General features: G+C 53.7%; 4 protein-coding genes across 4 annotated transcripts in view; all 4 read left to right on the forward strand.

Moving 5' to 3' along the window:
- The window catches only part of CAOG_01487 (hypothetical protein), a 7,022-nt gene extending 2,662 nt beyond the window's left edge, over positions 1-4,360 (forward strand). Inside the window, exons 2-6 of the mRNA XM_004364298.2 lie at positions 1-69; positions 221-2,743; positions 2,859-3,282; positions 3,396-3,918; positions 4,016-4,360. The exon at positions 1-69 is cut by the window's left edge and continues 950 nt beyond it. Of these exons, the coding sequence (XP_004364355.2) occupies positions 1-69; positions 221-2,743; positions 2,859-3,282; positions 3,396-3,918; positions 4,016-4,150 (3,674 nt within the window). The 3' untranslated portion in view covers positions 4,151-4,360. The remainder of the gene's footprint in view (positions 70-220; positions 2,744-2,858; positions 3,283-3,395; positions 3,919-4,015) is intronic.
- Positions 4,361-4,598: 238 nt separating this feature from the next.
- On the forward strand, positions 4,599-6,998 carry CAOG_01488 (WAS family protein). Its single transcript, XM_004364299.2, has 6 exons — positions 4,599-4,668; positions 5,012-5,175; positions 5,305-5,357; positions 5,451-5,568; positions 5,671-5,775; positions 5,860-6,998. The coding sequence occupies exons 1-6, from the start codon at positions 4,638-4,640 to the stop codon at positions 6,820-6,822; spliced, it is 1,434 nt and encodes a 477-aa protein (XP_004364356.1). The 5' UTR covers positions 4,599-4,637; the 3' UTR covers positions 6,823-6,998.
- A 408-nt stretch (positions 6,999-7,406) lies between these two features.
- On the forward strand, positions 7,407-7,907 carry CAOG_08512 (hypothetical protein; the record flags this gene model as incomplete). Its single annotated transcript, XM_011271792.1, has 1 exon — positions 7,407-7,907. One exon carries the CDS (start codon positions 7,407-7,409, stop codon positions 7,905-7,907), a length of 501 nt encoding a protein of 166 aa, XP_011270094.1.
- Positions 7,908-9,390: 1,483 nt separating this feature from the next.
- Positions 9,391-12,600, forward strand: CAOG_01489 (tyrosine-protein phosphatase non-receptor type 6). The gene is made up of 6 exons (XM_004364300.2): positions 9,391-9,537; positions 10,439-10,547; positions 10,639-10,850; positions 10,955-11,235; positions 11,342-11,489; positions 11,628-12,600. The coding sequence occupies exons 1-6, from the start codon at positions 9,448-9,450 to the stop codon at positions 12,390-12,392; spliced, it is 1,605 nt and encodes a 534-aa protein (XP_004364357.1). The 5' UTR covers positions 9,391-9,447; the 3' UTR covers positions 12,393-12,600.
- The last annotated feature ends 28 nt before the right edge of the window (positions 12,601-12,628 follow it).

Here is a 12,628-nt window from a genome sequence, read left to right on the forward strand (position 1 = left end):
TTTTCGTGATTACCCTGAGTTCCCCTCCCAAGGACAGCGATCTTGTCTGTCAAAACTGCTCAGTGATCTGTATGTCGTTTGCTTGCTTGCATGCGGCCAAAAAAAAAAAAAAAAAAATCTGGCCTTGGTCTGGTTGATTTTTTTTTTCCCCCGTCTCGGACTCACCTCGTACTGTTCGTTTGCTTTTTTTGTATTTTTTTGTTTGGTCGGACTGAAACAGCCAGCCGGACGGAGGTTGGAGCAGGTGCCATTGCTGTTACGGGCGCCTCAACTGTCACGCTTCTTGGAGGTCGTTTCATTGACAGCGTCACGACCTACCAGTTCTCGGCCGGAGGCGCCATTGTCCTTGCCGGCAACGCTCGGCTCTTCGCGACCGGGACGTACTTTGCCAACAGTTTTGCCTACTCTGGCGCTGTCGTCTCGATGCAGGAAAGTGCGCAGGCGTTCGTGACGGATTGCGTCTTTGCCGACAACAAGGCCCGATTCTCAGGCGGTGTCTTTGATCTTCTGGACTCGACCGAACTGACCTGGGTCGGTGGCTCGGTCACGAACAGCTCTGCAGAAAGCGGCGGTGCTCTGCTCACGAGCGGGACGGTTCGTGTCGTTGTCGACAATGTCACCTTCCGCCGTGGCTACGCGGCCGTCTGGGGCGGTTTTGCGCTGACCGCGTCCACGCTGCCCACTGAGGCCTCGCTGCAAGTCTACAACTCGCGTTTCTTGGAGAGCTCAACCGACTGGGGAGCAGCCGTGCTCAGCGCCATTGCGTCCGAAGGTGGCTCGTTCGACGTTCCCAGCGCGTTGTTTGTCAACTGCACGTTTGCCGACAACACTGGCGTCATTGGTAGCACCTTCAACATTGACGAGGGTGCAGTCATCACGGTCATCAACTCGACCTTTACGAGCAACCGAGCGGAATTTGGCGCTGTGGCCTACGTGTATGCCACAGGCCAGATGCGCTTTGAGGGGTCGACCTTCCACAACAACTCGGCTAGCTCTGGCGGATGCTTCTACGTGACCAATACGGGCCATCTTGAGATCGAGGACGCCACTTTTGAAGACAATTTTGCCACCGAAAACAGCGCCGGCGTTTTGGCGCTGCTTCGCTCGACTGTGCACATGACCAACGTCGTTGCCGTGGGCAACGAAGCAACCGAATTTGCGGGCTTTATGACTGCCACCCAGGACTCGACCGTCGTGCTCGAGAATGTCGTTTTGGCGAACAACTCTGCTTCGGACTATGGCGGTGCCATCGCCGCCAAGGGCACTTCGAGCTTGACGTGCCAGGGGTGCACCATTTCAGGTAACTGCGCGCGCTCCAACGGCGGTGGTCTGCACATCTCTGGCAAGGCGATCGTTCATCTGGAGGACGCCGTGGTTTCGGGCAACTCTGCTGGTCTCAACGGAGGCGGCGTTTTCGTCCAAGGCTCTGGCACGTTGACGTGGGTGGCCAACGCCACCGACGACGGCAGCTCTGTTGTCCATTCCTCAAACCTCCCGGCCACTTCCAGCTCTGCTCTGCAAGACCTGCTTGCTGCTGAAGCGGCCTTCCCCGGCTCGAGCAATGTCGATGCTTGGGCAGCATCCCAACTCGCTGTTTCGGCCTGCGCTGACAACCTTGCCACGATTGATGGCGGTTGCGTTGCCATGTTTGATTCTGCAGAGTTCTCTGCGCTGAATGTTGTCTTCAAGGGCAACCGAGCGTTGGCATCCGGTGGCCACATTAGCGCCGACCACGGCTCCAAGCTGGTGCTGAGCGGCTCGGTTTTGGTCGACGGACAGTCCACTGGTGCCGGCGGTGCCATCTCGGTCGAGTCCAGTGGTGTCCGAACCTCGGCCTGCGTCTCGCCTTCGTCAAACAACGTGGGCGAAGCGTCCACCATCATTGTGAACTCGTACATTCTCAACAATACTGCACAAACCTCTGGTGCCGGTCTGGCGGTCGTTGGTGGCCACCACGCGCTGTACAATGTCCGCGTTTCGGGCAACGTGGCGGCCGAAAGTGGCGGCGGCTTGCACCTGTCGCCCATGTTGTCTCGCCCCCAAAGCGAGCTGCAGGTGAATGCCACTCTCGTCGATGTGGAGTCCAACACTGCGTCTCAGGCAGGAGGTGGCGTTTCCGCGACCTTTTCGTCGCTGCCAACCTCGTGGGTCCAGTTTGTCGATTCCTCCATTTCGTCCAATACGGCGCTGATGGGTGGCGGCTTGTACTTGCCCAATTTCAACGTTTTGCCCATCTTGCTGAACACTGTCGTGCAGAACAACCAAGCAGCCCAGTACGGCGCGCAGACGGCCTCTCCGGGTGTCCAGCTTGCGTTTGATGCATCGCAACCCGCGCCCGGCACCAACGGCTACACTGGTGGCGAAATTTCCGTGACCATCCACCTGTTGGATGGCTCTGGCGCTATTGCCGCCGTGCACAGCGTCCAAATCGAGGTCTTGGTGTTGAACGCCACTGATGACGTGGTCTTTGCTGGCTCTCAAATCGATCAACGACGCCTTGACGGCACCTTCACGTCCTACCCAACCCGAATCCTCGGGGAGGGCTACAAGCTTCTGCACTCTGGCGTTGCGCAACTGACTTTTACTCTGTACGCCACCACGCCTGGCACCTACAAGATCCGCTATGCCGCGACTGGCGGTGATGCCTCGATTTCGCCTGCCGAGTTTGCCTACGTTGTGCAGCCTTGCACATCGAGCAATCAGGCGGTCGTCTTGCAAGACGGCAATCCTGTCTGCGCTTCCGGTAAGAATGTTGATGTTTTTTGGTTTTTTGCTTTGATTGCACGACGGTTTGTGAGATGTGGACGACGATAGCCTCATCATACCACACTTCTCTGCTCCCTTGGCTGCTTTGACAGTGTTTGATCAAAACAAGAGTCTTCGATTCGGCTTTATGAGCGTCGCCATTATTGGCGAAGCTTGCGCAATTCTCCTCGTCATCTTTGTCATCCGAAAGCGCGAGGAGCCCATCGTCAAGGCCGCCAGCCCCAAGTTCTGCTTGATTGTCATTTTCGGTTGCATGCTCGAGTTTGCTCTCATTCCCACGCTGGTTCCCGACCTCACGCCTGCTCTGTGTGTCACGCACATTTGGATTGGCCATCTCGGTTTTGCCGTTGCGTTCGGCGCGCTCTTTGCCAAAACCCATCGCATTGCCGCCATCTTCAACAACAAGAACCTTGCTCGCAAGCTCCGCGGCACCTCCGATTCGTTCCTCATGTCTCGAATTGCCATTGTCGTGTCTGCCGTTAGTCTCTACCTGTTGGTGTGGTCCGTGGTGGACAAGTAAGTGCCGCAAACCTCAATCTGTTGTGTGATTTTTTTTTTTTTTTTTTTTGGTTGTTGAAGCTCACATTCTGTTTGTGCAACCTCTCTTGTTGTGCTCGCGACAACAACAGGCCAGACGTCGTCGGTACGACAGAAGTCGGGGAGACAATCAGTGTCTACTACATGTGCAAGTCCTCCAACGACAGCTGGTCGGTGGGCTTGTACGCGCTCGAGGCCGTTGGTCTGCTCTACGGTTGCTGGCTCGCCTGGCAAGTGCGCAACGCACCCTCGCGTTTCCGCGAGTCCAAGTTCATTGTCATGGCCGTCTGGAACATTTTGGTGGTCTCCATCATCATTCTCCCGCTCAACTATGCGCTCAACACTGACAATCCAGACACGCAGTTCATGTTCACTGCTCTGGGTATCTTGCTGGCAACCTTCGGAACCTTGGGCTTGATCTTCATTCCCAAGATGTACGGCTTGGTCACACACATGGAGCCTGGCGTGTCGCTTACCACCGACAAGCCCACCAAGTCAACCTCAAACAAGGTTGTCGGCTACCAAGGCTCGTTTGTCAATGCCGACCCTCACGACTCCACTCATGAAGTTCAGCACATGGCCATGTCGTCCATCGAGGATACGACTCCGATCGAAGTGAGTGGGAGTGTCGAGTTGTGTTTGTGTCGGAGAGTTTTTTTGAAACAGGGGTTGGTGCTCACCAATTTTTTTTCGTTGTTTTGTTTCTGCTCAGTCCATGACCACGGAACAGCTCGAGCAGTATCATCTGACCAATACCCAACATATTACCTTCCTCAAAGAGCAGCTTGCGCGCGCCGAGGAGCTGCTGGCTGAGCGTGCACCCAAAAATCCTGAAGACGCAGTGTAAAAAAAAAAAAAAAAAAAAAAAAAAAAAATTGGGTATTGCTTGCTGGTTGGTCCCGCCAGCCGTAAAAATGCTCTACCCTCTCGTTTCTGTCTGTGTGTATATACTTGTTGGTTTTGTGTGACCACACGTTGTTTTTCCGCTTTGTGTTTCGCTTGTCGATCAGTTACAGTTTTGTAAAATGCAGCAAATTTTTTTTTTAAGCAAATTGAGTGCGTTGTTGGTTTTTTCCTCCCCCCACACCTTAATGGACTTTGCTCCTTTCCATCGTTTTAAAACCGAATTACAATGGTCAAGATGATCTGGCCTGTTTCTGAGAATCGGGTTTCTGAGAATTGTGAGCATTTATCTCTTTTTTCTCGATTTTGCCGCCGTTCAAATGATTCGGCGTTCAAGCTCCGGTTGTCTTCCTTTCCATCCATCCTGCTTAATACTTCGTTTTGAGTCAGTCCATCTTTTCATTTTTCTGTGTTGTGTGCTTTGGTCGAGGATGGTTGCAAACTCGTCCTACACAGTTTCAGGTACTAAACTAACAATTGAAAATTTATTGAAAATCAATTCAAAAGTCATATGCTTTTTTTTTTCTTTTTTTTTTTTTTTTTGCTGCTGTTTGATCTTTGTCTGCTCTTTCTCTCCCCCCCTCGCGCCCCGCGCGCCTCCCTCGACCTTCAACGCCTGCCTTTCCTCTTTGCCGCTTTGCCTCGTGTCGCATACTTGCATCACCCTCGCTGGCTTTCCCTCCCGCACTCGTTCCCCTCTTTCCCTTTTATTTCGTGTTGTTTTCTGCCTTCGCCTTCGCCCCGCTCGCTGTTGTTGCTCCCGCTCGTTGGCTCACCCGCACGTGCATTCTTATGCTTGAAACAGTCACCCAGCCGTTCCTGCGCCAGGAGGAGTCGGTCAAGCAGCTGGTCAACTCGCTGCAGTACGTCGAGCAGGTCGCGCATGATGTCTTCAATCGGATTACCACCCGCGTCGCACAAAACCGCGAGCAGCTCGTCACGCTGAACAACCGCGTCAACGTCGCTCTGGTGAGTGTTGTTGAGGGCTGACTTTGTGCGGAGGTCGGGTGCTGAAGGATTTTTGGTTGGGCTGATGTCAAGCTCGCTCAACTCTTTCGCTCATGTCGTTCCATCCCCTTTCCTTCCCCTTGCAAATAGGCCAAGATTTCAAAGATTCGCGGCAGCACCAAGGCCACCACTGTGTTTTCTTCGTAAGCCAAGGCTGCGGCCGCTGCTGCTGCGCGGATTCGCTTTGCTCCACCAACAATCTCGTTTACTTGCTTGCTGACTTGTTTTGCCTGTAGAGCCAAGTACCCCGCCCCGGAGACGTTGGATGATTATCGTCCACTCTTTGGTGACGGCCAGACAGCGCCTGTGCCCAACCCACCAAAGCTGCGTCCCCACGAGATCCGCACCAAACATGTAAATTTGCTTGCTGTCGGATTCTCGGCGCAGTTTCGAAGTCTGTGTGTCATCTCTATCGACTCACCTTCAATGATACTCTGTTTGCGTTGGGGGAAATAGTCGCACATGGCCGATGCAGAATGGAAGGACCGTGTCAACTACTTTGCGATCGACATCAATGTTGCTCGCGAACCTGAAATCATCACCGATGAAGACGAAGGCGAGGTAGGCCATTTGTTATTCAGTTGTGTGAGCTGCATTCGCGTTTCACCGCGGTTTCTGACCATGATGATGCATTTCTCGCTGTAGGGCCTCGGTCGCCTCCCCAAGCATCTCCCATCCGTATCCTCGCTCTTGCTGTTCAACACGGCGGAAAACCCCTACAAAAAGTACGTGACGCTCGATCCGCTCAGTGGCGTGCAGCACAAGACGCGCACGCTGGACGAGGACGGCGGAATCAAGATCGACGCTGCGCCGCAGTCCATCCTGTCTGGCGACCAGATGCTTCGTGGCACGGCCGAAAACTACTTTTACTCGCCCGGCATGGGCGCCGTGCCCGAGATTCAGGTACCCGGCAACCTGCCCGATCTGCCTGGCGTCGCAGACGACATTGCTTGGGAGGCCGACCTCGGTCCATCCATCGCCCCGTCCATGCCCGGCTCCAACATGCCCGAGCTGCCAACCGTGGCTGGCGTTGCTGCCCCGCGCGCACAGCAGCCCGGCACTGTTTCGACCTCGGTGTCGTCGACCCCCTCGTCCGTTTCAGCCCCGCCACCGCCCTCGGCCGCGCCCCCGCCGCCTCCGCCACCGTCCGCTGCTCCTCCGCCGCCCCCACCGCCGCCGGCCGACATGGGCCCCCCTCCGCCGGCCCCAGCAAACGTTCCGCTGGAGGTGGCCGAGCCCGACTCTGGTCGCGGCGGCCTGCTCGACGCCATTCGCGCTGCGGGTGGTGCTGGCAAGGCCAAGCTGAAGAGCGTCAAGGACCGCAAGCTCGAAGCCAAGAAGGCCAAGAAGGAAGCTGCTGCCGCCGGCGACGGCGAGGAAGAGGACGGCGGCAACAGCGGTGGCGGCGGCGGCGGCGGCGACATGATGGGTGACCTCATTGCCACGCTCAACCGCCGTCGCAAGGGCATCTCTGGCAGCAGCAAGCCCAGCAACAACGAGCGTAGCGAAGAGTCTTCTGGCAACCCCATGGACAAGATTTCCGCCATGATTCCCGCGCCCAAGGCACGCGCCGAGTCGCAGGCCTCGGACCACGATGCCTGGGAATAAATACAAGAAAAGGAGGGGAAGGCATGTTGATGCTGTCAAACAGGTCAACACTGCTTGGCATTGTCTAGATTTTTTGAACCGTTGTTTTTGTTGTTTGGTTGTTGAAGGCTGGAAATTCTTGTCTACCAACTTTTTTTACGTTTATTCACGCACAAATAAAAAAATTCCAACACACACACATTACCTTGCCGTCAAACCCGCGAAGAAACCCGCTCGAGAAGAAACAGAAAAAAGAGAAAAGAAAAAAAGGAAGAGAAAATGTGTCAAGCACCAGCGTACCCTCACTGCCGTAGGATCGGAGCAGGCGGGTGATATAAGTGCGACCGCACAGAAAAGATTCTGCGCTGTTCCTATAAGGGGCGTAGTATCGGATAATCAAGCGATAGATATTTAGGGCGAATGTCCGGCAACGTTGGCTCAAGCTGACAAAGGCGGGCATTGACAATTGCGCTTGCCTTGACGGCAAGGGAGCACTCGTCGCCCTCCAGCGTCATCACCACTTAGGCATTCACGCACAGCAAAGTGCGGCGTCCTCCTGCCAACGCACAATAATACCCTCAAGCACAAACTCCATCAGCCAGCCCATGAATCAAGCTTCCCTTGACCTCTCATCACACCAGAAAATGCCAAACACAAGCGAGCACCCCTCCACCACCTCACACCCGAGAACGAACGACAACCAGGAAAAAAGGACATGCCTTCCTTCACTCGACCATGGAGACGATGACAGCAAATCCAAAGTCACGAAACAACGCACAAGGAAAACCGGCAGAGACAAACAAAAGCACAATACAAGAAAGGCGAGAAGCAAACAACAAGGCAGAAAACCAAAACAAGAAGAAATAAATAAAACGACAACTGCTTTTCTCAGACTGGTGGTTTTTGTGATTTCTCACCCTCACTTCCGTACTTCCCAATCCCTTGATATTTCCATTTTGCTGTGGCAAGTCAAGCAGGGCAACACGATGCGATCAACTTTTCTTCCTTTTTTTTTTTCTGATTCTTCTTTGTTTCGGTGCATTGATTCCCTGAACCGCGAGGTGTTGTCTTTGTTGTTGAGCGGCATTTCCATCACATCCAAATGAAAAAAGTCTCAGAGTGCAAAGACCGAGACTTTGACGACCGCGTGGTCGCAGATGGATTGGCAACGAGAACGATCGCTCACAGTTCGCTGAGCCACTCTCGGGGCTCCCAACTCCCCGAATCCATCATGGAACGAGGATCAAGAGCGCCGCGCATGTGGCAAGAACAGCAACTGAACTGCAACAGAGCCCCAAGCGGAAGAGAAACCGAAACCAGAAAAAGAAAAAAGAAAAAAGAAAAAAAAGGCCACGCGGTCGACCGCGTTGCATTGTGCAGTCGCGTCGTCGGGTGGATGGACGAATCGTGATTGCTGTTCCTTTGCTTTTCGTTGCTGTTTGGCAGTGCCAAGTCGCATGGAATGGGTTGACGATGTTCAGTTCAAGGGGGGAAGCAGGCGAGACAAAAACCAAAATCTTTCAAAAAAACAAAAGCGCGCTTTTTTTTTTTCTCTCAAGTTTCCGTTTTTCAGCCCTTTGAGCGTTGCATTGCTCCTTGCTTTCTGTTTCGCATCTCGTTCGCATCTCTGCCGTTTGAGTGTTCTCGCTTGGAGGCGCAGTTTTGCAAGCTGAAGAGCGCCGAGTCGCGTCGATGGCCGAGCGTTTTGGATGAAAGAAATGCAGCGGTCGCTTTAGAACCTTAAGAAAACGTCGCATCGTTGCTCGAGGGCTTCAAACGGCGGGAAAAGGGGGCGATCGCTTGCGCGTGATGGCAATGGCGCAATGAAAGACAGAAATCCGGGAAAACCAAATCCGAGAACGGCAGATGAGAATCCGATGCGTTGGTCGGGCGTTGTTGCACAGCGGGCAGAAACGAACGAAGCTCGTCCAGCATCCTGCGCTCGGTTCCTTCTCAGCCCCGTAAAAATAATGACCCGCCAGCAACCCCGAAAGGTTACTGACGAGTGAGCTGTGTGCCAAATGCGTCTCCATCGCCATGTAATTGTGGCTGAATGTAATTGTGATTTAGTGTTGATGTGTCTCGCCGTTTCATTTGACATTCAGAGATTGTGCGCAGCTTTTTGTCAAGACAAATGCTTTTTTTTTTTTTTCTTCTTCAGATCTCTCCTCGCTTACCATTGATGAGTTACCAACAGAACAAGAGAGCAAGGAAATAAGCAGAAAATCACAAAAGCCCAAATTCTAGCACAACATGAAGTGATGCTGTTACGAACTAGGCTCAGCCTAGATCTAGTTAGGCTTCCCCTCATTCTTCACTATATTCTTAGTACACGATACTTCCGCATTCTATTCTAGCATACTTTAGTAGTGATACGGGTTATGTTCCGGGTAAGGTCGTAACAGATGCCCTCAAAAGTCACGAAAAACCATTGTGATTGTGCGCCCCTATGTCTTCCACTCAATTCTCGTTCATTTTCAAAGCCTGAAGAGAGACGAAAACAACTTTATTGAAAGATCACTCAATCACAGTGTGTCGCGCTAGACTAATAAAGAACAAGAAGAAAAAACAAAACCTCACTCCCTTCGCCTGTCAAAAGCCAAAAAAGGAGTCCACTTTTTTGACAACTTTTTTTTTTTTTTTTCAATGAACGTCCATCAGTTCCAGCAACACTTTAAGCAGCTCAAGGCCAAGGACGAGACGAGCGGGCTCGACGGCTTCGACCTCGAGTTCATTGTGAGGCCATCCACATGCGCAGCCAAGCGCACTGCACCCCGCTGACTGCCGCTGTTCGAGCGAAGCAAAGAATCGAGCCCAAAAAAAAAAAAAAAAAAGTTTGAAGGGTGCTGGTAGATCGTGACTTGTTGGCGAGCCTCTAGCGGCACAAGGCTGGTGCACATCCACAAGCGAGAGAGCAAGGGGAGGGGAAACCAGCATTCAGGCGAAAGAGGCTGCATCCATCGGCGAGAGTTGAGAGTTGGGCGAAGGGCAGCTCGACAGAAGTGCCTCTCGAGCCCGTCTCGCCCTCTCTCGCTCTCCGCCGCTCTCGCAGGAGAGACAGTCACCAGCGCAGCTTATGCAACTGGCTGATGCTGGATGCAGCGGATGGCTGGCTGGCTGGCTGGCTGGCTGGGGTCGCTCATTGCCGTTTTGGACAATCTGCTCGTCATCGTCGGCGCTCTGCGTGCCCCCTGCACACCCTTTCCTTTTGCATGCTGGGCGACCTGATGTTGGTCGCTTGCTCGTTATCAGGGAGAGACGAGGCGAGGGTGCAGGAGAAGCTCTTGGCTGCGATTGCTGTGATTTTGGTTCTTTCTTCATCACCATCGCGCACAGCGACACGCCCCGTCGCCGATGACACTGGCTTTGGCCATTTGTGCAGGGAACACCGCGCGCCCAAGCAGCCCGCCCCAAGCGAGTCTCGACTGTGGTGCTTTCTGAGCGGCCTCGTTTTTTTGCATGGCAGATTCTATTTTTTTCCTTTGACTCGATGTCTGAGGCTGCTGCTGACGACGCTGCGACCCTGCATACGCAGTCGATGATGGGGCCGGGGGGGGGAGGTCGACCTCAACCAGAAGGGCGGTTGTCTTTGGATGATTATTGGCTTTGATTGATTTGGAACTTTGACTTTTGGTAGCAACTCCGAGATCAAGCCAAAGCGCACAAGGACAACAACACATTCCCAGCGCAGGTCGGCCAACTGCCTCAACATCGCGCCAAGAATCGATACCGTGATATTCTGCCATGTAACAGCCGATGCCTAGTCTGCATTTTTTTTTTGTTTGTTTGTTTGTTTGATTGGTTTCTCAAATCCTGCCTTGTCTTTGCCATGTACAGACGATGCTACGCGTGTGCGACTGCCTCCAATCCCGGGCGTGGAAGACTCGGATTATATCAACGGCAACTACATTACCGGCTATGATGGCTCACTCGCGTACATTGCCACGCAAGGCCCGGTAGACGCGACCGTCGCCGACTTTTGGCGAATGATTGTTACGCACAAAGTCCGCGTCATCATCATGCTTGCCAAGATCTTTGAAGATGGCAAGGTAAAAAAAAATTTGATTATTGTCGGCGTTTTTTTGCTCGTTTGCTGTTTTTGTTGGTGACGATCATTTGCGCCAACTTGTGCCCCTCCCGGTATGGTCAACAGAAAAAATGCGCAGAGTACTGGCCAGAAACAACCAAGACGGAGCAGTACGGAGACGTGCTGGTGTATAACGAGGCCGACGACGATGTCAGCGCCGATTACACATGTCGCAAGTTCCGCGTGACGACACCCGACCATCCGGAGCCTCGCAGCGTGTACCAGTATCACTACACTGCGTGGCCGGATCATGGCATCCCCTCCAGTGCAACCTCGTTGCTTCACATGATTGCGGGTGCCCGCAAGGTTAAGGGATCGCACTCTGGTCCGATTGCAGTGCATTGCAGGTACGCGTTCGGCGCTCCTTCTCTCCTGACGTCTTGCTTGATGGTGTCAGTCTTGTGGCACTTTGACTCACCTTGTGACGTGATGTGGGGCTTGCTCTTGTGCTAGCGCTGGATGCGGTCGAACAGGCACAGTTATTACAATCGACACCATTTGGGAGATCTTGCAGCACTACGGACTGGATAGCGCGACGTTTGATGTTTTGGGGATTGTTGCTCACTTGCGTACGCAGCGTTTGGCCATGGTGCAAACGAATGTGAGTGGGGAAACTCCGTTTTGTGTTTTTGGTTTTTTTTTTTTTTTGGTTTTTTTGGCGCGTGTACTCTCGATGTGGGGTTGGACCATTGTTGCTCACCTTCCTTTCGCTTCTTGTTGGATGGATTTGCTGCTTCAGGACCAGCTCATGTTCTGCTACCAATCTGCCGCCACGTTGATCAAGTCCATCCAAAGCGGCGAAATCCTGGTCGCGGCTGTTCCGCGCACCCTATCGCTCCGCTCGATTGACGGCCGCTCTGCGCACCTTGCTGCTGAGGCAGCACAGCCTGCAGCCCCGCCGCCGCAGGCCATCTATGCAGTCGTAGACAAGTCCAAGACATCTGCTGCCGTTGCTGCCGCTGCCGCTCCAACTGGCTTTGAAGCGTCTGCTCAACAGCAACAGCAACAGCAACAGCAGCAACCGAAACTGCCTCCTCGCAACGCGCTTTCGACCTCTCCGCCTGCCCAACAGCCAGTTGCGCCACCCACTCATGTCGCACCGGCGCAACAATACACTGCACCGCCGCAGCAATACACTCCTGCCGCCGCTGCTGCTGCTGCTCCTGCCCCAAGCACCAATAGCACCGCAACAAGCTTTGCTGGCTTTGCTGGCAAGGTGTCTGGAGGGTTGAGCAAGCTGGGCAATTTTGGCAAGAGCATCCGTGCCGCCGCCACCTCTGTCTCCTCCTCGAGCTCGGTCGGAGGACCGTCCGGCACACCATCGCCGCCTGCCCGACCCGGCGCTGATCAATTTGCTGGCGAGGACGAGATGTCGGACGATGTGCTTGCGCAGAATGCGTCGACCGTTGCCGACGGTGCCATCTGCCCTCGCGAGGCCCTGCAATTCCCCAACCGCGTTCGTACGCCCGTCGGTCCGCGAGATCTTCCCGAGACGCGAGTCTAGCCGCTTTTTTGTGTGCACCACGGCGGGGGGGGGGGGACAGGTTTCCTGTTGTTGGAGTGTTGAGTTTGTCGTTTGTCATTTGTTGATGTTGTTTGTCCCCACCTCTCCCATTCTTTTTTTTCATTCTACTTGCTTTCTCTTGAAATTCTCTGTGTGATGCCTTTTGAGATTCTACCATCATGGAATACAGCTGTATTCTCCACCGCCCTCTTCCTTGTCCTATTCTGCTCGCGTCA

The sequence above is a fragment of the Capsaspora owczarzaki genome (genome assembly GCF_000151315.2).
Source record: "Capsaspora owczarzaki ATCC 30864 unplaced genomic scaffold supercont2.2, whole genome shotgun sequence".
Taxonomy (NCBI): domain Eukaryota; class Filasterea; order Ministeriida; family Capsasporidae; genus Capsaspora; species Capsaspora owczarzaki.

Excerpts from the sequence above, each read along its gene's own strand:
- CAOG_01488 (XM_004364299.2), top strand. The coding sequence starts at position 4,638 with ATGGTTGCAAACTCGTCCTACACAGTTTCAG. Across the intron at positions 5,176-5,304 it reads ACCGCGTCAACGTCGCTCTG|GCCAAGATTTCAAAGATTCG; the intron begins GTGAGTGTTGTT and ends CCTTGCAAATAG. Across the intron at positions 5,358-5,450 it reads GCCACCACTGTGTTTTCTTC|AGCCAAGTACCCCGCCCCGG; the intron begins GTAAGCCAAGGC and ends TTTTGCCTGTAG.
- CAOG_01489 (XM_004364300.2), top strand. The coding sequence starts at position 9,448 with ATGAACGTCCATCAGTTCCAGCAACACTTTAAGCAGCTCAAGGCCAAG. Across the intron at positions 11,236-11,341 it reads CCGATTGCAGTGCATTGCAG|CGCTGGATGCGGTCGAACAG; the intron begins GTACGCGTTCGG and ends CTCTTGTGCTAG. Across the intron at positions 11,490-11,627 it reads TGGCCATGGTGCAAACGAAT|GACCAGCTCATGTTCTGCTA; the intron begins GTGAGTGGGGAA and ends TTGCTGCTTCAG.